Here is a 24,770-nt window from a genome sequence, read left to right as displayed (position 1 = left end):
CTTTGTCCTGGAAGGTGTCAAGCTTCTTGGGTGTTGTGGGAGCTTCACTCATCCAGGCAAGTGGGGAGTATTCCATCATACTCTTGACTTGTGCCTTGTAGATGGTGGACAGGAGTTAGGAGGTGAGTTACTGGTCACACAGTTCCTAGCCTCTGACCTGTTCTTTTGGCCACAGTACTTACATGGCTGGTCCAGTTCAGTTTCTGGTCAATGATAACCCCTCCCCCCAGGAAGTTGATAGTGGGGGATTCAGTGATAATGCCATTGAACATCAAGGGACGATGGTTGGATTCTCTCTTGTTGGAGATGGTCATTGCCTGACACTTGTGTGGCGCGAATGTTACTTGCCACTTGTCAGCCCAAGCCTGGATATTGTCTATTGTCTTGCTGCATTTGGACATGGACTGTTTCAGTATCTGAGGAGTCGCGAATAATGCTAAATATTGTGCAATCATCAGCGAACATCCCCACTTCTGACCTTATAATGGAAGGAAGGTCATTGATAAAGGATCTGAAGATGGTTGGGCTAAGAACAGTACCCTGAGGAACTCCTGCAGTGATGTCCTGGTGCTGAGATGACTGACCTCCAACAACCACAACCATCTTCCTTTGTGCTAGGTATGATTCCAACCAGTGGAGAGTTTTCCCTCTGATTCCCATTGACTCCAGTTCTGCTAAGGTTCCTTGATGCCACACTCAGTAAAATGCAGCCTTGATGTCAAGGGCAGTCACTCTCACCTCACCTCTGGAAATAGTAAGTTAATCGGTGGAGTCGGAGTAAGGGAGAAACTAATGAAGTCTAAATCAGGGCCATTGCATGTATGTGAATGCATGGAGTATAGTAAATAGCGCAGATTGCCATGTGGAGTTGTGGCAGTAACAGAGACCTGGCCCAAGGAAGGGCAGGATTAGGTGTTAAACATTCCTGGGTACAAGGCATTCAGAAAAGGTTGGGTAAGGAAGTAAAGGAGGAGGGGTGGCAGTATTGGTTAAAGAAGAGCATTGCAGTGCTGGAAGGAAAAGGATGTCCCAGAGGGTTCATGGACAGAATGAATTTGGCTAGAGCTAAGGAACAAAAAGAGTGAAATTACGTGTAGTCTGTAGACCGTGGGAAGGATGTAGTGGAACAAATCTAGAGGGAAATTACAGAGGGCAGAATTTTGCCCTTGATGGGCAGGTGGGCCCCACCGGGCCAGCGGGCAGCTGATCGCCGCCGCCGAAACGGGCCCCCCCCCCCACCATTTTAAGTGGGCGGGCCAATTAAGGTCTGCCCAGCGGGCTGCCTGACGGGAAGCGCTATGCGCTTCCTGTGCAGGGGGCGAGGGATTCCCCAACTGTCAGAGTGCACTCTTTCGTGCATGCACGCAAAAGAGCACACATTTCCCTGAGGCAAAGTGCAGCCTCAGGGAGATCGCTGAAAGGCTGGCAAATATAAAAAATAGAACAATAAAAAATTCATTAACATGTCCCCCTCATGTGAAAATGTCACACAAGATGGGACATGTTAATGAAATAAACAAAAACTTTATTAAACTTTTTTAAAACCGCTATCAAACCTCATCCCACCACTGGATGAGGTTTGTAAAAAAATCACCTGCCCATTGGGTCCATGCGCCGAGCCGAAGTTCGCACAGGCCCCTCAAAATCATCGACGATTGGCAAGTTAAGGGCCTTAATGAGGCCTTTAATTAATGGCGGGCGTGCCGACCGAAATATCGCGATGCCGCGCGCTGTCATCGGGACGCTCGTGCGACATTTTAAGCGCTGGCGTGCAGGCTCTGCCACCCACACGACAGCCAGAAGATTCTTCCCAGAGAGATGCAAACATTTTAGAGTAGTTATAATGGGGGACTTTAATTACCTGAATGTAGACTGGGACAGTGATAGTGTAAAAGGAGGTGAGGAGCAAGCATTCCTCAATTGTGTTCGGGAGAATTTTCTACAGCTATATGTGTTCCAGTCCAACAAGAAAGGATGCACTGTTGGACCTGGTTCTTGGAAATGAGGTGGGCCAAGTAGATCAAGTATCAGTGGGAGAACATCGAGGAGACAGTGATCATTGTATCATACGGTTTAGGATGATGGTAGAAAAGGACAATAGGCAACCCAGAGTAAGAATAATTAACTGGGGAAGAGCTGACTTCAATGGGGCAAGAACTGAGCTGGGCCAGATAGACTGGAATGAAAGGTTGTCAGGAAAAGCTGTAGCTGAACAATAGGCTACCTTCAAAATAGAAATGGTTCAGGTACAGTGAAGGTATATTCCCTCAAAAGGGAAGGTAAGGCAAACAAATCCAGAGCTCCCTGGATGAAAAAGAAGATAGAAATTAAGATAAAGAAGAAAAAGTGTGCTTATGACAGATGTCAGATAGAAAATACAATTGAGAACCAAGTGGAATACAAAAGGTTCAGAGGGGAGGTGAAAAAGCATATTAGAGAAGCTAAGGAGGATTGAGGAAAGACTGACAGCCAACATAAAGGGAAATCCCAAAGTCTTCTATAGGCACATAAATAGTAAAACAGTGGTAAAAGGAGTAGGGGACTGTCATGATAATATTGTATCTAATATATGTATATAATATTTTGGAAAATATTTTTCTTTTAAAATAGAGGTTTAATCTGCGGGCATGTCTTAATTGGATTAAAGCCAGCAAGTCTGGGTGCTTTGATGTACTAGTCTGAGATGTAAACAGAGAGATTGCGTGCATTTGCATTTTTTGAATATAGCATTCAAGAAGTGGGGTGAAAATTGACGCCTTTCTATCAGCTACCAAGCAATATGTTTATATTACCAATTAAATTGGTATTATGAAAGGGATTTCATTGTTATAAGGTGAAGTTCAAAGATGTTGTTGATACAATGGGAGAATTAACATTCAATGGGGCTGGTAGGTATAACTTCAGTAGTTTTTGGGTGCGCAGGGCAGAGGCAATGTAAGATCAAAAGGCAGCTGTAAGCCTCCAACTGGCTCCATAGTGAAAAGAACCTCATTCTGAATTCGTACGGTGAAAATGCTTTGCCTGGTGTTTGGTTAAGTCTATGGGTTGCTATTGCCTTAATGGAGATTAGTTTGGGAATTTGTTAAAAGTTATGATGGTAGTAATTTGCAGCCATGTGTACATATATTTTAACCTGTGTAAATGAATAAAATGTTTCATTTAGTTTAATGTAAAACCTCAGGAACTAGCGGTCTGATTCCTGAGTTTAAAGTCGCATCTCAAACATAACACTTAAATTATTGGTTATGACAGTTGTTTAAAGTTTCCCTCTGGGATTTTTAAAATAACTCCGCTTTACCAACTGCATCAGTCATAACGGGGACCAAAAAGGGGATTTACAGATGGAGGCAGGGACATGGCTGAGGTGTTAAATGAATACTTTGCATCTGTCTTTACCAAGGAAGCAGATGCTACCGAGGCCATGGTGACAGAGGACGAAACTCTGTCACTAGAAGTGTTCAAAATTGATAACGAGGAGGTGTTGGATAAACTGTCGGTACTTAAGGTTGACAAGACACCGGGACCGGATGAGATGCATCCAAGGATATTGAAGGAAGTGAGAATGGAAATTGCAGGGGCACTGGCCATAATCTTTCAGTCTTCCCTAGACTCAGAGGAAGTGCAGTGGTCTGGAGAATTGCAAACATTATGCCCTTGTTCAAAAAGGTTGTAAGGATAAGCCCAGCAGTTACAGACTGGCCAGTTTAACTTCAGTGGTGGGTAAGCTTATAGAAACAATTATTCGGGATAGAATTAGTAGTTACATGGGAAAAATGTGGGTTGATTAGGAAGAGTCAGCATGGATTTCTAAAGAGGAGATCACGTTTAACTAACTCGCTGGAGTTTTTTGAAGGGGGCAATGCAGAGCGTAATTGATGTGGTGTACATGGACTTTCAAAAGGCAATCAATACAGTACCACTCCACAGACTTGTGAGCTTATGGCTCATGGAATAAAAGGGACAGTAGCAACGTGGATACAAAATTGGCTGAGTAATAGGAAACAGAGAGTAATGTTCAATGAATATTTTTCAGGCTGGAGGAAGGTTTGTAGTGTTCGGCATTGGGACCCTTGTTTTTCCTGATATATAGTAATGATTTAGATCTGTGTGTACAGGGGACAGTTTCAAAGTTTGCAGATGATACAAAACTTGGAAGCACTGTAAACGGTGAGGAGGACAGTCTAGATCTTCAAAAGGACATAGACAAGTTGGAGGAATGGGCAGATAGGTGGCAGATGAAGTTCAATGTGTAGAAGTATGAGGTGATGCATTTTGGTAGGAAAAACATGGGGACACAATACAAAATAAGGGGTACAATTCTTACGGGTGAGCAGGAGTAGAGGGACCTGAGTGTATATGTGCATAGATCATGCAAGTGGCAGGACAGGTGGAGGGAGCAGTTAATAAAGCATACAGTAATCTGGGCTTTATCAATAGGGGCAGAGAGTACAAGGGCAAGGAGGTTGTGCTGAACTTACATAAGACACTAGTTAGACCTCAGCTGAAGTACTGTGTACAGTTCTGGGGACCACACTATAGAAAGGATGTGAGCGCATTGCAGAGGGTGCAGAAGAGGTTTATAAGAATGGTTCAGGGTTAAGAAACGTCAGTTATGAAGATAGATTGGAGAGGTTGGGACTGTTCTCCTTGGATAGGAGAAGGTTAAGAGAAGATTTGATAAAGATGTTCAAAATCAGGAGGGGGCTGGATAGAGTAGATAGGGAGAAACTGTTCCCGCTCGTAAAAGGATCAAGAACGAGAGGACACAGATTTAAAGTGATTTGCAAAGGAAGCAAATGCGATGTGAGAAAAAGCTTTTTTACACACTGAGTGGTTCAGGTCTGGAATGCACTTCCTGGAAGTGTAGTGGAGGCAGGTTTGATCAAGGCATTAAAGGCAGCATTGGAGATTATTTGAATAGAAACAATGTGCAAGGGGAAATGGCAGGAGAATGGCATTAAGTCATAATGCTCATTCAGAAAGCTGGTGCAGACATAATAGGCTGAATTGCCTCCTTCTGCACTATAACAATGATGTGATTCTGTGAAATGGATTAAGTTAAAAGTACCACCTGCCTTTTTCATCTAGACAGCTCATAACTGCAAAAACAAGCTTTCTGCATCTTAGCTTCCAGTTGCAATCTCTGGTTTAAAAACTGACTGATGCCCCAAATTTTTTTCTCTCTAGATTCCCAGTTAATGGAAAGTTTGACCCTCTGACTTGCATTGCCATAGCTTCCAGGGCTATGGGCCAAGTGATGGAAAATGGGGTTAGCGTAGTCAGATCTTTGTTGACCAGTGCAGACATGATGGGCCAAATGGCCCTTCTGTGCTGTAAACATCTATGAGACTTATTCACCATTCAGTGATTTCCCAAAAGATTTGTTAATAAACTGGTTACTCTCAGCCTTCCCTTTGGATATGTATCTAAAGAAACCATCTTTGCCATGTTCAAAATGAATATAGGTCTTTCTTTCTTTCATATGGTTTTAGGAGCAGAAGCTGTTGTAACAGTTTTAATGTCAAGTTCCCTAACCAGTTCAATGCCCTGCTGGAGAGCAAGTGTAACTCCAGGCTGTCACCCTCAAACTTGTGTCTGAGGCAAGATGTTATTATGCGCTCCATTGGTCAGGTTTTCTGCAGTCATAGCCAAGAGATGCTTTGAGGTGCCACATCGGCCATGTACAGACCGAATTCCATTGAAGGTTGTCCACATGCTCTGTGGAGATTGAAGCCTGGTTGTTGAGATGTTAGGTCTGAGACAATGTGTTTATGGGGATCCTGGCTTACCAAGCCTGGAGTGAGTGAATTAACTTTCATTATCTCAGTTTGAAGTAAGCTGTAACGTTTTGAAAATTGGCTCACCTAGCTTTAATATGCATCCTCAATGCCGACGGTTTTTAAAAAACTGTCCTAGTAGCAGCAGCCAGTGGCTTTTATAAATTATATGAATTCACCTTATTTTAAAGCACGTAACTTAAACATAACTGATATCTAATTTTTTCCATGACGAAAGAAAATGATCAGACATCCCAAAACATGACAGTAATTTTCTTTAACAAACCTGCATAATGTAATTGTATCTGAAGTATTTTAAGGCCCTTACCAAAATCAATTGGAAAAACTATATATGTTTCTTAATATTTTCTAGAATCTAGAACACCCTTTTGGTCACTTACTGTAAAAGAAGTTGAGAAGAACATGGATATCCTTGGGAGGAGAATTCTGCCAGTTTTAGATTTTACACTGTGCACTAAACTAGCTGTGGGTATATTCATTTATTAAATTGACTCATGGACTCATGGAACAACTGAAAGCTTTTATTAGTATTGAAGATTTACATCAAAAAGATGGATTTACAATGGCAACTGATTGTGGCAGTTTTCCTTTTTATTAGTCTGCCTACACTTATTGAATATCTTAAAGTTAATTTTCAAATTTAAAGTGCATAAAACATGCCCTGCAACATATACCAGCTTTACAAATGCACAAAATATTACATAATGCAATTTTCACTGTGCAGACTTCCTACTTATTTAGAGAAATATTATTAAACAACAGAATTTGTGATATCCACTGTTTTGTAGTATTTATATAACTGAGCAAATTACCAGAAGAATTATCAGTTGATTATAGAGTCAGTCAAGTGTAGGACTTAAAATAGTAGCAAAGTTAATTTTAAAGTAAAATGCCACGGACTTAAATTTGCGGCTTCTCAGCTTCTTTCTGTTAATGACATTTTCACTTTTAAGTCAGAAAGTTGTAAGCTCAAGCTCCACTTAAGTATCTGAACATACAATACAAGATGATTCTATCATGCATTTACAAAAGAGAGTGGTTGAATGTTGGAAGTGTTGTCTTTTAGCTGAAATACTAAACTAGATTTCCATTTATATGGTTCAGTTGTATGTTAAAGTTCTTATAACATTATTTCAAAAAATATCACAAAATTTCCCTAATGTCCTAAGCCAACATCCTTCCCTCAACCAATCAAAAACATTACTTAGCCATTCACATCACGATTTGTAGGATCTTGCAGAAAATTGCTGTCTGTTTACTTACATGAGGATGAAGAGCCGGCAAGAGCCCCGCATCATGACCTTTGGGGAAGGTTCGGTGTATTAAGTGCCAATCAGGCACTTAACTGGGCAGCGGTGAGTTTTCTCCAGGTTCAAGGAGCCCCGGGGCTTGAAATCCCACCCAACCCCTGCTCCCTCGAGAGCTGTCGGCTACTTAGAGGCCAGCTGCTGTGAGCTGTGCATTGCTCTGGAGTGCCACCATGGGGGGAAGCAGTGGTAGCTGCCGGTAATGCACCCACCCGAGTCGCAGGATCACAGAGGGTCCCAGACCACGTGAGTGACGGAGGGATGGGGCTTGCGGGATGGGGGTCATGGAAGAAGGAGTGAGGGGGATCAGCAGCAAGGGCAAGGGGCTAGCTCTCAGCAGGCCTCCTCTTCCGAATGCCAGGTCCCTTGATCAGGCACTGTGTCTTTGAATAAGGGCACCCCCCCCCCCCCCGTTTGAAGGGGCTTGCTTCTTGGGCTTCCCGAATGGCGAGTCCCCAGCCCACCGCTGGGTAAATACCAGCAGCAGCAGGATGAGGCCCTTAAGTGGGCATTAATTGCCCACTTAAGGACAATTGGTGGTAGGGTGGGAAGGCCCAGGGTCCTCACCCATCACCTTCCCAATCGATTAAATGCCCCTGCCACCAAATGCTCAGAGGAAGGCAGTAAATTCGACCCAAGGAGTCACTTTGTTCCAAATTAATTCATTGCATGCAAACTGCTTTGTAAGACATCAGAAGGCATTATATTAAAGCTTTCAGTGTGAAAGAAGTTTTCTCCAGGCACATTTAAGTTTCCTGTCAAAGTTTTTCCAATTTTCTTTGAGGTCAAGAAATCATAGGGGTAGATTTTCATTTTCTTGTCCAGCTATAAAACTGGCATTGCAGAACGGCTATCCATTACAGAAACTGCACAGCCAAAGGAAATTAAAATCAGGGAATTTCTACAACAGCCTGCTGATCCACAACATCAATTTTGTGGCCTGGCGGTATATAAAAAATCTACCCTATAATTCTTTCATTTTACTTGAGTCTCAACTAAAATTAAAAAGCTATTTCTACTATGTGGATACTGCTGGGGCATTTATACTGATCCTTGTAAGTCATTCCAATTCACAATCAGTATTTATTGCTTATAGTTCAAAGGTGATTAAATTTTAAGGCAAAAAGTTGAAGAGCAGATAGTAGAGCACATTTTTTCACCATTACCACCTCTCTAGGAATAAACCTAGCCACCATTGTTAAAGGGACTCCCCGCATATTCTGTTCCATTATTCCTAGCCATGCAAATACCCACAGATTGGGTCCTGCCTGTTGCATTCACTGGTTGAAAAGCAGGTGCACTCCCAACTTCTGTTCAATTTTCTTATCTAATATTGTATAGAAGTGAACCTGATCACAAGACCTCAGAGAACCAGGACAAAGGCTGAGCAATCTGAAATCACATGTTGAAATGATGATTAGAGGAAGCACTAAAGGTAACAGTAAATAGGTAACCAGTGCTAGAAGGATTTCACGGTATTCTATACAATTTTGAAATGAGGTGCCAGCATGAACTGGATTGCAAAAAAACCCTAAAACAATGCATCACAAAGTATTTCAAAGGTTGGAGAAAACACAAGTTTAAAAGTTGCAGAAAAACTAACACCAATTGGAGAGATTTTCTTAACTGTATTTTGAATTCCTGAGGTGAAATAATATGTTCTAAGGAATTTATATACAATGTAATTTTTGGAGACTACCCAAAACATTCTAATTACAGTCATCTGAGGTAGCTAGCTTTTAAAGAAAATTCAAATAGGTAACATATAACCTGTATAATATTGTCACTGCAGACCCTGTAAACATGCTATTAACTGAATGTTGGTAAAAATTCTTTGATTCAACTGTGTAAAATGGTACAGCTAATTAATTTAGGGGGATTTGGTGACATAGTGGTAATATCACTGGACTAGTAATCCAGATACCCAGGCTATGCCCTGTGGACATAGTTCAAATCCCACCCACAGCAGCTGGTGGAATTTCATTCCAATTAATAAAATCTGGAATTGAAAGCCACTGTCAGTAATGGTGACCATGAAACTATCATTGATTGTCATAAAAACCCACCTGTTTCACCAGTGTCCTTTAGGGAAGGAAATCTGCGAAACCTTACCTGATTTAGCCTACATGTGGCTCCAAACCCACTCTTAACTGCTCTCTGAAATGGCCAGGCAAGCCACTCAGTTCAAGGGAAATTAGGGATGGGCTGGCCTTGCCAGTGATGCCCACTTCCCATGAAAGAGTTTTTTTTAAATGCAAATTGGTTTTGAATGATGTTTTTATTTCTCAACTAACTTTGTAATGGGCCTCTTTGATGCTTTAATCCTTTATTAGTTTTAAGTTTCACAAATCATTGTAAAGGGAGATACAACTTTATGCACATAATATTAATATCTAGTTCTGTTTTAAGTATCTTAGAAAATTATAAAATGAATCAAGCGAACCATTCTGGGGGCATAATGTGAAAAAAAGAAATTCCTTTAGAGGAAACAATATCTCGTACACCAACTGATTTCTAACATTTTCGATCGGTACTGCCTTTTTCTAATAATAAGAGATAGCTTAACAAATATAATGATTTGATTTGGTCACTGCTGTCCCAGTTTATTAGCTTAATTTTTATTAATACTCGTTTGGTAATACAAAGCCTGAGTATTGCTGAAAAAAAGAGACATGCTGTCAAAGCTTTACTCATCAGGACAGAATCACAGGAATACCAAATTTCAAAAGTAACAACAATTTATACTGCATGAGAAAAGGGTGCTGATTGGTTGGCATTTGAACTCTGATTGGGAGAGGCATTGCCATGGACAGTGCACCGGGGAACAGTTATCCCCCCAAGCTTTTGTTTAAATTCAAACCAGGTAAGTTGAATCTGATCGGTTGAGGCATTGCCATGGGGAACAGTTGACCCTCAAGACTTTATTTAGTTGCTAAAGGTGCAATGTCTGGACATATTCTTTCTGTTTGCAAAGAACAGGGCCCCGTGTATGAATATATGTAGCTTCTAGCATGCGTAAATGAGCCACATTGCAAGCCTGACTGTTTACACTTACAACCAATTTAAGATTATCAATCGGGATTGTTTGTTTTTATTCATTCACGGAGTAAGTGTTGTCCAGTTGTGGAATCAAACATAATGTTGGACTCTATGTTCTGAGTTGTGCAAGCACAACCTGGTTAAGCGTGGTCAATACTCTGCCTGTTGGGAACAGCTGAAGGGATATGCCATTTGATACGATCCACTAGGCATTGGATCGAACAGCCTACATACCTGGCATTACACTGGCATTGAAATTCATACACCACATTGTGTGGTAGACAAAACATCTTTTTGGCTTGATGTGAGCATGGAGAATACCACTTGTGTTGCTATTGCATAGTAGCAGCATGAAACGGCTAGCTTCACCTGTTGCTCAAATTTTTGAGACACTTAACCCTTCCAGGGTAATCAGAGGTAGACTGGACACTTTTCAGGACCTCTTTTTCAACAATACTTAAGTTTTATTATATGAGATTACATAGGATATATGGTATAGAAACAGGTCGTTCAGCCCAACCAGTCAATGCTGGTGTTTATGCTCCACTCGAGCCTCTTCCAATCTTTCCTCATCTAAATCTATCATTGTAACCTGCTGTTCTCTTCCCTCTCATGTGCTTGTCTCTATTCGCTTCAACTACTTCCTATGGTCGTGAGTTCACATTCTCCCCATTCTTTGGATAAAGAAGTTTCTGAATCTCCTATTGGATTTCTTGGTAACTCTCTTGTATTGATGGCCTCTGGTTATGCTCTTCCCTGCAAGAGGAAACATTCTTTTTGTATCCACTCCATGAAATCTTTTCATGATTTTCAATACCTGTTAGGTCACCCTTCAGCCTTTTTTTCAAGAGAAAAGAGACCGAGCCTGTCAATCCTCTCCTGATATATCCCACTCATTTTTGGTATCATCTTTGTGTACACCCTCCCCAGTGCCTCTATATCCTTTTCATAATATGGCGACCAGAAATGCACGCAGTACTTTAAGTGTTGTCCAAGGTTCAATACAGGTTTAGCATAAATTCCCTACTTTTCAATTCTGTCCTACTAGAAATAAAGCCTTGTGCTTTACTTTTATGGCTTTGCTAACCTCTGACACAATTTTTAGTGATTGGTGTATTTGTACTCTGAGATCCCTTTCTTTGTTGCTCTATCCATCCTAGACTTGTACCTTCAATGTAATAAGTGATTTCCATATTCTTCCTACCAAAATGTTGTACATGCCTTACATTTATCTGTGTTGAACTTCATTTGTCATTTATTTGCCCATTCTGCAAGTTTATTCATGTTCTTCTGTAATTTATTGCAGTCTTCCTCAGTATTGACTTAAAAAATCTTAATTCAGCACTTCTCTTCGCTGAAGATCCTATCTCTTTCTATGTGGGCATCTATTTCACATATCCTATAAATAGGGATGATGATGTAATTTATCCACTGCTTCCTATCAACAGCTGCTTCTAAGCGATGGAAATTCAGCTAAGGGAAAAACACTGCAAGAAAGCAGATGTTTGGGTTCAACAGCAGCTAGAAATTCCCTTCCATAGGCATAGCAAAAGCTGAACAGATTGTTTAGAGTTACAGAATAAGAAGTGAACTCTTACTGTATTGAAAGCATGATATAGAGCACCAAATAGTGGAAAGGAGATAGAAGAAGGATATATAGATAAATTAGAGAAAACTACAAAAACAAGAGGATGAAGGGGAAATTCTGATTGTCTGCTCTGCTGGTGAAAATGAGGCAAGGTGGGACTTGAGGGTGCCCATGAAAACTCTGAGACAATGGGCAGAATTGTCCCATATTTACATGAAGTGCGGTAGCGGGTGAGTAAAACAATGTTTTACCCACCGGCCACAATGGCGGGTTTTCTCACTGTATCATCCCAAACCCGCCACATTCTTTATGCATTCCCAGGAAACACGCAGTTTCCGTGGCAGGCAGGCACTGATTCAACCGCCCGCCATCACCTCGCCGCTTCATCATGCCGGGCACCATATTTAAAGTCCAGCCATGCGCACACACCTCAATGCTTCCAACCTACAACTGCTGCAGGGAGGATGTCCACGAAAGTCAAAAAGACTGCAGCCCCAGGTTTAGCAATGCATCACTGGGATGCATTTGAATGCCAGGATATCCTCTACCCCCGCTCTGGCCGCAGGATGGACAGTGGCATGACCAACCGCGCATGGAGGTGGTGGTCAGCACCAACGCCTTTCCAAAGAGGATAGCCACCCAGTGCCACAAGAGGATGAATGATCTCTTCCTATCCACCAGGGTAAGTCACTCTTCACTCTCAACTCACACACTAACAAACCCATCATACATCCACAAGGCCCTAACTCTGCAGGTTCAAGGGACATCACCATTCACTCTCTCAAACTCACCATTATTGCCCACATCCTGTCCATGGGACTACTCACCACCCACACAGCCCAGGCATACTTGTCATCTGGCCTGGCAGGCCTCCTGCTAACACTTTCTCCATCTCTATTCATGCAGGACAAGCTGGCACACAACAACAGGAAGAGGTCGCAGACCGGTGGAGGAATGCCTGAAATTAGGGTCCTCATGAACTTTGAAATCAGAGCCAGCCAGCTGGCTGGCGACAATCATGGCCGGTCCTTTGCTGACGGTGAAGTCAACGGTGCTCTACCAAGTGAGGGTCCAGCAGTGCAACATCCATCAGACAACCATGCTGAGAGTTATGTGTCCTGTTTCACAGGCCACTGCCATGCACTAATTATCTTTCCTTGCTTTCGCAGGCACATCTGGGAAACCGCTGGAGTCCATGACCCTGGGCCTCCAATCAAGCCCTGAAGAAATCTCTGAAGAGGAATCTGGAGGCATCCTCCTTGAAGAGTGCTCAGTGCTCACCCACACCCTCCACCAGTGCAGAGGCACACACTTCAGTGGGACCTAGCTTTAGAATAGCCTCTGGATCACAAAATGGCAAGCACATCGCACTGTCTGATCCACAGCAGGCGGCGGCAGGGACTTCCGTAGCGTCCTGCACTCAGAGGATTGCTGGAGGCCGGTAATTTGTTGTCAGATGATGAGCCTCTGGAGTCGGTCATGTCGCAGTTGCTGGAGCTGCAAAGGCAAGCTCGGGAACATCAAGAAGGGATGTCTGCTGCACTCCTCAGATTGCAAGGAATGATGAAGGAGTCAGTCCACCTTCACTCTGAGGTGATAGTGCCGGCAGACCTCAACAATGGTAGGATGGCAGCCGCCATGGTCCAGGACATTGGCTCTGCACTGCTGGACAGGCACAACTCCATCATTGATGCCATAGTTGTCCTCCAACAGTGTGTACACAAGAGAGGTGCCGGGCAGCTCAGTCTCACTCCAGCTACTCCTTCTCCTCGAAGAGTCAGCCTGCGGCCCTCGAGCACCCATAGGGAAGAGGATCAGCAGGTGCACACCCCGGGGCCTTCCATCCAGGTGACTCCAGGAATGTCCAAATCCCCTCTTCCTGTGACCTCAGAAGCTCCAGCTCACAGGCCAAGGAGGGTGCCACTGCCACACAGCAGGACCCCGAAAGCAGTCCGGGGCCCTCCAAGTCTCGGCCCTCCAGAGGACATCCACCAAGGTCATCACAGGCAGGACGTTGCAGTCAGCAGGCTGCCTCCACCTCTGCTGCGGATGTCTGGGGAGCACCAAGATATAGTGGCAGGGTTAGGAAAGTTAAGAAGGATTAGTTGCACAGCCTGGGCACGGAAGTTAAGCACTTGTACATACTGTTCACTATTGTCAATAAACTCCCAAGAATGTCCCCTGCCTATGGCTCCTTGTTCTGATGAGCAGTGTTCTTGTCACTCAGATGTGAAACCTTTCTGCACAAGATAAAAGGCAGGCGTCTCAGTCCAGGGCCTCTTCCCTGTGCTCTCCAGCCTTCAGACCAAAGTGATGGTCTAGAGAGCACTAGTCATTGCTGCCAGAATGTAATGGGCAGGCACCACAGAGTTCCGTCATTCTCTCTGTGTGCTCTCAGCACCTTTTAAGATGCTTCTGAAGTTTCATGGCTGCGTCTCTATGATATGACCCTGATCACAAAGCGCAAGCGAGCTGCCCTCGGCTAGTCAGGAGTCAGACGTTCTCAGAGGCTATATGAAGATCTATGGAGTGCCCTCACTGCATGACGTCATAACCCTCCACAAATTTAGCAGCTATGAGGGCCTCCTGAGTCCACCTACCTCGTCTAACCAGTGTGAGGGCCTCATGCCCATCATCATCACCTTCGAGAACCTCCTCACCCTCATCCCTGCTGGCGTCCTCCTAATCGAAGGAGATCCCCAGCTCCTCCATCTCCTCCTCAGCCAGCTCGTCTCCCCGTTGAAGCGCCAGGTTGTAAAGGCCAAAGCAGATGACAACGATGCATGACACCATCTACAGATTGTATTTCAGGGCTCCACCAGACTGGTCCAGGCACCAGAACCACATCTTCAGCATCCCGATGGTCTGCTCCACCAAGTTGCAAGCTGCAACATGAGCCTCGTTATACCGCCGCTCTGCTGCAGTCTGAGGCCGCCGCCTGGGTGTCATCAGCCACAGTTTCTGTCGGTAGCCATTGTCCCCAAGGAACCATCCCTGCAGCTTCTGTGGACCCTGGAAGACTTCAGGGATCTGGAATGACTGAGAATGAAGAGGTTGTGCACAGTCCCTGGAAACCATGCGCACACCTGTAGGATGCGTTTCTGGTGGTCGCACACCAGCTGCACATTCAGCGGGTGGAACCCCTTGCGGTTGATGTAGTTCACCGCATGTTGCAATGGAGATCTGAGCGCCACGCGAGTGCAGTCGAGCGCACCCCGCACCTGTGGGAAACTTGAGATCTGGGCGAAACCAATCGCTCTTGCATTCTGGCTGTCCTGGTCCCAGGTGAAATGGACGAAGTTGTGTGTCCTGGTAAAGGTGGCATCCGTGACCTCATGGATGCATTTGTGGGTGGAGGCTTGAGAGGTCCCACAGAGGCCACCTGTGGAGCCCTGAAAGGATCCACTGGCGTAGAAATTGGTCACTTTCAAGGCCACTGGCAGTGGATGCCCTCCAAGTCTCTGTGGCGCTAAATCCTACAGTAGCTGGCAACACTGGTTCTTGGTTATCTGCAGGAATGAAAGGCGGTGTCTATAGACCCTGGTGGGGGGAGGGGGGTGTCACTAGGTGCTAACCAGCGATAGCTCGCCGTGGCTCTTATGTGGCCTGTGCAGGAGCCCCAGCCACCCCTTCTTCCTGAGGTTGCTGCTCTAGCCTTTGCGCAGGCAGGAGCCTCAGTTGCTCTCTCCTCCGTTGTCTTTGCTCTCTAGGCCATCGGGCATACAGCCAGTTCACCAGGCTCCATGATCCTGATGTACTCTTCCTGCAGGATGAAGGAGAGACACGTGGTGTACTAAGAACCTGTCCTGGTTAAGTGCGAAGGCCTCTTAACGCTTCCCGGAGAGTGCTGGCCACCGCTTGGATGGCCAGAGATTACTGCACTGCATGGCTGCCTGAAACCCCACCCACCTCCGCCCCATTCTTCCCGACCGATTGGTGGCAGCTTTGTCCATTGGACTGCATGCTATGCTCTTAGCTCAGGCGCAGGCATTCTCGTAAGACTGCACTGTTAACTTGAACCATGGAGGAGACTGGTCCAAATCTGGATGCTGACATTGCAAGGGGCTGTGAGCACCTCCAGCAGTGACTGCTCCATGGCCAGCTTTAGCGAGGAGATTGTACAACATATGCGGTTGTCCAACTGTTCTGCAGTCCACTAAAACGCTCATGACTTTGCAGTCTGTGCCGGGGGAGGAGTGAAAAGCTTTGGAGCACATGGTGGCACTTTGATGCCTCCGCATTGCTTACATGGGCAGATAAGCTAGAAGTTCGACTCCAATTGTATCAACGTGGCTGTACCTGAACAGTCTCAGCTGCAGAGGAATGGTCATTTTATACAGGCTTCCCTAATGCATGGCCGTTTCCCTCGGCCATCCTACCCCCCACCCTGAATGCTTGTGCGCTATATTCAACGACAGGGCTGTCCTTGCACCACCCCCACAAGTCACCTCAACCGCAAGGCTGCTCTTGCCACCCAGCCCCCACAAGTCACCTCAATGGCAGGGCTGCCCTTGACCCCTCCAACCCTGATGCAGCTTGAAGTCCAACAGGCGACCCTGGTGAGCGTTGCACAATGTTACTGTGTACTCACCTCCGAGTTCCCCTCAAAGTGTAACCTGCCAAGTGCACGCCTTTTATGTGCTGTTGTGAAACACATCAGCATTCTTTCCAGCCGACATGGATGGACGATCTAGCGGGAGGGTTGGGCAGTGGACAATTCCGGCGGGCTGGCCTAATAATGATATGCAGATGTATTGCAAAGATGTTCCCGTTGGCAGGCTAAGCAGATGATCACAAACTGGCTTCATGTTGTTATGAAACTGAATGCGCCATATTGTCCACTCACACCACTGAATACGCCTGACACTGGCGGGCATGGAAAATCCTGGCCAATATCTATGTATTTGATTCTTCCTCATGCTTGAGAGATAAAGTGGCAAACAGAAACTCTGCTTGAGGTACCCAAGCCTTTCCTGGACAGAATAAAAATTGCATGCCAGAATTCTTAAGCTCTGAAGGCAGCCATTCTGGTACTACAGAAAGGTAATTGATCCCACTTTCCTTTTCCAAAGTTTTGGCGTTTTTGCTTGGAAATCAGTAGAACACACATCAGCTTTTCAGCTAGCAACAGTTATTTCAAGTGCAAAAAAAAGGGATCGAATTCCTGGGGTAGGCGAGGAACATTTCCAAATACAACATCTTGATTTTGGAGGAGGAAAAAGTGGAAGATGTTCCCACATTACCGCCACCACCCCCCCGGAAAATGACAGGACCAAAATCACGGTGCAACCTGGTTCCACCTCATTTTCCAATATCCAATCAGACCAAGATCCATTCAGAGCCCAATGGAATTTAAGGATTGAAAGGTCAAATAATGTAAGTAGTGAAGAATGATATGTCAACAGCTGTTTTCTAGATTAGAATGATTTACTCCAACATAGAGCAAATGTGCTGGATCATAAGTAGGAACATAAGTACAATAGGTAATGCAAGGGTAGGGGACCATCTTGGAAATTGTTACCATAGCAATTAACTTCATCATAAAAATCAGAGAGATGGAAGATTCAAAGATAAATATTCTTGACTTGAGAAAAAGCCAACAAAATAGAACAGGAATTAACCCAGTCAGATATAGAAAAGAATGTGTTAAATCAATGAGCAAACAATGGGAAACAGAAGATGTTTAGGGATTAAATCAGATATTCCCATAAGAAGTAAGGAAAGGGCAGGAAAAGCTGGAGTTCCTTGGATGAGTACAGAAATTTACATTAAAATGAAATTAAAAGTGTGTGAAGACAAAAAAAATCAAGCACAGTATAAAACATATAATGGGAAAGCAAAGAAGATTAGAAAGACTAAGAGAACACCTGGAGAAAGATTGGCAGGTAACACAAGGAAATAATAAACAGCTGCATAAACATAAGTTAATGCATAGTTTAGTACAGGGCCAATTAGAGACGAAAAGCTAATGCATTTTTATGGAAGATGAAGGAATGGTGCAGATACTAGGGCCAATTCCACAGTACTACATTCAGGAACAATGCATCAGCAGAAGCATGTGTGACCTGTAGAGTCAGTCATGTAGGCTTCAGCATAATCAGCACTGAACCCCTGACAGTGTAAGAGGAAAAACATTTAAAATTTGAACTGTGTGTACACGCTGGCATTACTGCTCCCATAGAATTATGTTCATAGATGGAAAATGGCCCCACTCCAGATTCCCTTTGCTGTTTTGCAGGACAATTCTTGCTTTGCCGGGAAGCCTGCAAGTTGTTCATGAAGAACTTCATCACAATAAAGTTTGGTCATCATATTATTAATGAGACTTACATTTTAACTGATATTTTGGACTTGAATAACTCATTATTAGATCAGGTTTTTTTGTTCCATACTTGCTGCTATCTTCATTTAATTCTGCACTGTTTGGTGTACAGCTCCCACTAGGGTAGGAACTGTGATTAAATGTATTCCTGGAGGTTTTATCATAGATCTTGCCCCCATGCTCCCCATTAGGCAGCCAACACATCCGTCCTTGTGACACATTGCCTTCCTATACCAACTGAAAAGCACGGAGACTCATTATCCAATTGGATGATGCTTGACTGCAGAAAAACAGCCCTTTATTTCCCATTTTCAATATTTTTATGGCTGACAAAGAAAAGAATCTTGTTTAATGTCCCAATGCTTTTTCTCCAGGACCTTCAATTCTTGGAGATTCCGGGCCAATCCGGAAGGGTTGACAGCCTAGCTCCCAAAGTCACATTCCAACTACCACCACCTTGTAACTGACCAGCAGTTCTGATCATGGGCATTGCAATGGGACTGATAATAGCTATGTTGGATTTGGAGGAGCAAGATTTTTTATAGAATGAGGATGTGCAAGCCAGCTGCATAACAGCATAAGAATTACATCATACAACTCAGCCATAACTACTTGGAGACGTCAGAAGAAATCTATCTTCACCATCTATGATTCAGCAAGGAGGCTGTCGCTGAGTGCATAAACAAGTGCGCGCATCTCCAGGCTACAACCAGCACAACTGCAGTCTTGACTGTTGAAGTTAAAGTCACTGCTTTGTTGTACTTTTATACTACAGGCTCATTTCAAACCACAGCTGTTAATAGTTCTGAGATTAGTTAGACCTTTGTTACTACTGCATCAGGTAAGTCACTGCAGCCATGTTTGCAGAAAAGGGAAAACTGGAGAGAGTCCAGTATTTCTACCAGGTGCCTGGATTCCTAAGAACTCAGGGCCTTATTTATGGCACTTATGTTTCCATCAGGATGCCAAGCAAAAACCCTGTGACAAAATAAATCGCAAAGAGATTCATCCAGTCAATCTGCAGATGGGCATGGACCGCCAGAACTGGATAATTCATTGTACGTTGGCGGCAGACATGATGCTGTCATCTTAGGAGGCCACCTGTGGTAAAAGTGCTCAGCAGGTCCCACTTCTGGCAAGGGCAGGCCCAGGATAGTTTTTACTACATCGGGGTTCTGACTCCCCTAGTAAAATTCAGCCCCATAATACAAGATAAAATTAAAGCTCACTTAGAAAGACATAGATCAAGTAAGATCGGCCAACATGGATCTGTAAAAAGCAAAGTTGAGTCAGCCAAATCTTTGAGTGCATTGATAAAGAAAATGCAATTGACTCTATATTTATGGATTTTAAAAGGCATTTAATAAGGTACTGCACAGGAGGCTTTTTGTTAGAATGACAAATTAATTGTGATGGCACAAATGGGAAATTGGTTAAAAGAAACCAGAATTAGATAATAATTAATGGAACTTTTTTGGTTTAGAGACACACATACAATGCTTTTTTTAATACATATTTAAATGCTCCTAATTGAGTATGGGGCACAATATCAAAATTTTGTGGACAGTACTAAACAATGGGAATGGTTAATTGCAAAGAGAACTGTAAGTGATTTCAGCACAACAGATGAGAAAATTGGGTCGATAAATGTTGTATAAATTTAATGTGGAGAAATCTGAGGTGATACATTTTGAGAGGCATAATAAGAAACCCTGCAAATAGTAAAACCTTAAAGAGTAGAAAATGACAGAAACATAGGAATTTAGATATATAATTCTTTCAAAGTGGAATGCTGAATTGATTAATTTCTTAAGAAAGCTTATGGGGTCTTCGGTTTTATAAATAAATTCATAAGAGTACAAAAGTAAAGAGCCTTATGTTAAATTTATACCTTAACATATACAAATTGTTGGTTAGCACGTAGTTGGAAAATTATGTGCTGTTTTGAGTGTGTTAGTTTAGTAAAGGTGTGAGGACTATGGAGAGAGTACATGAGAGATTTAGGAGGTAATTTTAACCTAACTCGCCCATTGGGAATCCTGCAGATTTGATTCAGACACTCCGCCTAATTTATGCTCCATTGACTTTTGCTATTGCTGCCATCTGGGTTGCATTAAAATTACATCCTTGATAAGATAATATCAGGAATGAGAGACTTTAGTTATTAAGAAAGAGGCTCCTGTGTTCCGGATGTTTGACAGCTCAAATGTGGCTGTGGGGTAAAGGAAAGTGATGGTGAACTAAAGCCGTGTGCAATCAGCATAAATATGTCAGCTGATCCTGTGATGTCACTGAGCAGCAGATGACAAAGAGTAGGGAGAAAGAGATTGGTTCTTGGGTGACCCTGGAGGTAGTGGCAGAGAAACAGAAAGAGAAGCCATTATTGCAAATGCAGTCATTGAATTTTCATGGATAAGAGTCCATAGAGCGGTATAATAGAGCTAATAGAGGAAGGTAGCATAATCAACTTGGGACTCCCCTCAGAATGCAATGACAGCGCAACCAAGCCTATAACATTAAGCCATAAGAAGAAAACTTATGCCTACCCCAAAGCAGGGGTATCCAGCAAGCGATATTAGGGTGGGAGGAATTACCAAACTGTCTCTGTCAGAAAATTTCCTAGGGTTTATGACAATGGTCATATTGGTTCTAAGGATATCACATTTTCTTTTAATTCCATAATCCAGAATTTATTCAAAACAGGCATCTGGAATTTCTGTGGGGGTTCTCCTGATCTCTCACTGTACCTTTGGCAGAAACCCCAGACAGCATAAACAGTGACTTCCGTCATTTCCCTGGAGTTTCTGCCAAAGTTATGTCACTAAACTGGGAGAACCGCCACTGGAAGTCTAACTCTAAATTTATTCTATAATTGAGTACTTTCCGAGGCACCAATTTATGATTAAGGAAAAAAAGTCAAGCAAAATAACAAGACTTTCTAGCCCATTAGAGAGAGAAGAAGCAGAACAATCCCAAACTGCAAACCTTCTTTATAATTACCATTATGACTATTCCCCTCCAAGTTCTTTGTGATCTATTGCTGATTTTTGTTTGGATGAAAATACTCTCCATGCTTCCTCAACCCCTGATAATAAAATGGAGGGTCAGCCGTGGCTCATTGGTAGAAGTCTTGCCTTCAAACCGGAATGCTCTAGCCCCACTCCAGAGACTTGAGCGCATAAACTAGGCTGAAACTTCAGCAGGCAGCTGAGTAAGTGCTGCATTGTCAGAGTTACCATCTTTCAGATGAAACATTATACCAAGGCTCTGGACTCTGCTTAATCAGGTGGATAAAAAAAAATCCTGTGGTGCTATTTGATAAGAGCAGGGGAGTTTTCCCAGTGTTCTGGCCAATATTTAGTCCCTCAACCAACATCGTTAAGCAAATTATCGGATCATAATCTCATTACTGTTTGTACGATCTTGCTGTGCATAAATTGGCTGCTATGTTACTGTTGGGCTGAATCTTATTGTGGTGTTGGAGGTCTCGCTGCCAGCTGGAGAGCTGGCAAAGACCCACCGTGCCTCTTTTTGAGAAGGCCCACTGAACCAAATGCCAACCAGGCAGTGGCGAGGCCACCAGTGGGACTGCCTCAGGAATCAAGACCCTGGGGGCAGAAGTCCCACCTACTGAGAGCTGCCAGCCAGTCAGACGCTGGCAGCTCTTGCGTTCACTAATGCCACTGAGGAGGTCATGGCTGCTGCTGGAAGGACAGGCACTGGAGTCTCAGGATCGTGGAGAATCCAGGCTACAAGGAAGTAATGTGTGGTGGGGTTTCGCCAAGTAGAAGTCACTGGGAAAAGGGAACGGGGGTGTGCCGGAAGCAAGGACAGGGCACCCACTTTCTGATGTCCAGTCCTTTGATCAGGCATCAATTGCCTTTGATCGAGGGCCCTTACCCCAACACCCCAACACCCCCACCCCCCTCCCTCCCTCTCCCGCACCGAGGTGAAAAGCGGCCCTCACAGGTTCACCAGTTGCGCACACCACTTGGTGACAATCCTGTTTACAGCTGGGTTAATCCCATGGCCGGTGGGATGAGGCCATTAAGTAATCATTAATTGGCTACTTAAGGACCTCAATTGGTGGAAGGTCAACCATGGACCTTCCCACCCAGAACAATGGCGGGGTTCAGGTACACAATCACCCCACCTCAGTAATTCCCCTTCCCGCCTCCAAGCTCACCACCAGTGAGAGCAGAAGATTCTCTCGTAGAAAATGCCTGTAACTACATTTAAACGTACTTAATTGACTGTAAAACACTTTGAGATAAACTGAGGTCATGAATGGTGCTATATAAATGAAAGTTCTTTCTTTGGATTTATTCCTATAGACCTCCTAATATTCCTCTCCATCACATCTGCAACTGGAAATTAACCTAATTTATACAGATAATGCGTATTTCATGTTAAACCCATGTGCCATGTGAGCCCATGCTGTTTGCAAAAGTTTACAGAATGCAAAACTGAATAACAGAGGAAATTCAAATCGGTTAGTAGGTCTAATAGTAGTTAGATATATTAAAACTAAGTTAATTAAACCAAGCCTGGGTTCATTATATTAATGAAAGAGGAACTTTTAACAAGGTGGAGGTGAAAGAACATAAAGTCTTCCTTTCAATTAGGGTTGTATTTCAAAATCCCAAATTTCAACATGTTGAGGAAAGGGAAAGCTAAGTATATAAGGAACAGATAGTAATAACTTTTTCTCAAGTTTCTAGTTCATGCTTGAGTTAAAACATCAGATAAATCTTACTGTGAATCCAGAATTCTTATACATACCAAAACCACTATTATTAAGTTGCTACAGTTTTTTTTCCAAAGACATTTTTCTACTTTTTGACTGAATACTTTGATATAATCACCAAAAATAATTCAAATTCTGTTGGTCTAAGTGTCATTTGGCCGCTGAGAAAAACTGCAGATTCTTTCTAGCTCTTCATATTCCTGTTGAAAAGTGCTGAACCACAACTTTTCTGCCATATTGTAGGTTATTCTTAATTTAGGTCTTTGAAATCTTCTGCAGATTCTTAACTGAAGTGTATTATTCAAAGCAAGTGAAGAAGTTATCATGAGATTTGTCTTTTTCCTCCTCAACCTTTTCTGGTTATCTCAGAAATTTAGTTTATTTTTGAAGATAACCTAGATTTATTCTTCAGTGAAACTGATGATTCAAGTGCTCCACCCCCATTTACAATTCTCACAATCATCACATTTAGTTGTGATTTGGAAGGGTTAAACAAATCACCATTAAAATTCGATAAAATTTCCCCCAGTATTCTCTCAAACACCTAACATAATTTATGACCAGAACTTGGAAAAGTAGTATCAATGGCCATGCATCTCTTACAGAAATTCCATTCTTTATGTTCTCTATTTGTCTCAGTCTTTCCATTATTGTTGCAGAGTGATGTACATGTTTTCACTTTCTGTGCTGTAGGATTGGATTTTAAGTTCCCAACAATGGGGAGCATAAGAGAGCACAGGAAGCCCAGAGGAACTGCAGTGCATCAGTCAGTGGCTTTTTTCCCAGCGGCTGTATTAACGTATTATCTTTGGCTTTCCCAACCAATTAACTTGAGCAAGCGTGATTACGACCTGCATGAGTCCATTTCAACTCCACTAACATAAAATTTAATCGGTTCTGGAGTTGGGAACGGAATGACAACAAATTGACAGGACAGCGTTCAAACTTCAAAGGTTGCATATTGTTTTAATGATGCCACCCTAATTGTAAAGCTGTAAGGGCCTGCAGAAGATACTGTTCACTACTGACGGGAGGAAGAAACCTGCCAATGAAATCAAGAAAGTGTGACTGGAGGATGCCCACAGGTCAGCAGCAGAAATGTGGTACCACACTCATGGAGTTAATGCTGAAAGCAATTTAATGACCTAAGCAGGGCAGGAAAGGTGAGTACAGTGGTACATTCAACTACATCCTGCTGTGTGGATCACACCAACTCACTCACTCTGTCTTCACAAACCTATGCCAGAACATCAATTCTGACGCCAACTTACCTTGCAGGTACACCCATCCCTCTCTGTCAGTGTATTTCCTCACATCCCCATCTGTCCATCTACCATTGACATTCACCATCATCCTTCTGCAATGTCTGTTCACAAAAGTGCTGTCCATCTATCAATTCAAAGCATGACATTACTCTCACTCATTGGTCTTTTCATTCCTTCCTTGAAGAAAAGAGCTCAGAATAAATGAAAAAGGCAGAGGTGGCCCTCCAGCCATCACACAACAGAGGCGGTGGCACTGAACATCAGCAGAATCACAGCTGTTGGGAATGGGAGCCTCCCAGCTACCTGGTGGCAGAATTAAATATCAGGCAGCCTGTGACATACAATGCTCAATTAATTGACCTGATGTCAGCATTACTTCAATCATTCTTATCTTGACATTTCTAATCCTTGTCTGTGATCTCCCACATGGTCTTCAAACATCCCACAAGAGGTGTTGCAGGAGGATGATGACAACTCCTCAGCTGAGGTCAGCCACTCTTGAGTGTGCATGGTTACAGGACTCATGCAGACCATCTACCAGCTCAGGTACTTGCACTTCAGTGGGACTGGTAAAAACGATAATTGCGTTTTCACCCGGTGACTCATATCAAGCGAACAAGAGCAGATAGTAGAGACAGGGACGGCAGTTGGAAGCTGTAGGATGCTCTCAGCTATGTTCAGCTAGATGCAGATGCTGGACCTGA

At 43.4% G+C, this 24,770-nt stretch overlaps 1 protein-coding gene across 1 annotated transcript in view; it reads left to right on the top strand.

The window, feature by feature from the left end:
* Nucleotides 1-24,770, top strand: part of LOC144694192 (spermatogenesis-associated protein 16-like) — a 231,216-nt gene that overhangs the window by 183,555 nt on the left and 22,891 nt on the right. The window contains exon 7 of the mRNA XM_078564549.1: nucleotides 6,151-6,263. Coding sequence (XP_078420675.1) covers nucleotides 6,151-6,263 — 113 coding nt within the window. The remainder of the gene's footprint in view (nucleotides 1-6,150; nucleotides 6,264-24,770) is intronic.

The sequence above is a fragment of the Cetorhinus maximus genome, chromosome 19 (assembly GCF_964194155.1).
Source record: "Cetorhinus maximus chromosome 19, sCetMax3.hap1.1, whole genome shotgun sequence".
NCBI classification, from domain to species: Eukaryota; Metazoa; Chordata; class Chondrichthyes; order Lamniformes; family Cetorhinidae; genus Cetorhinus; species Cetorhinus maximus.
The sequence above is the reverse complement of the archived record's forward strand: the minus strand, read 5'-3'. Positions and strand labels throughout refer to the sequence as shown.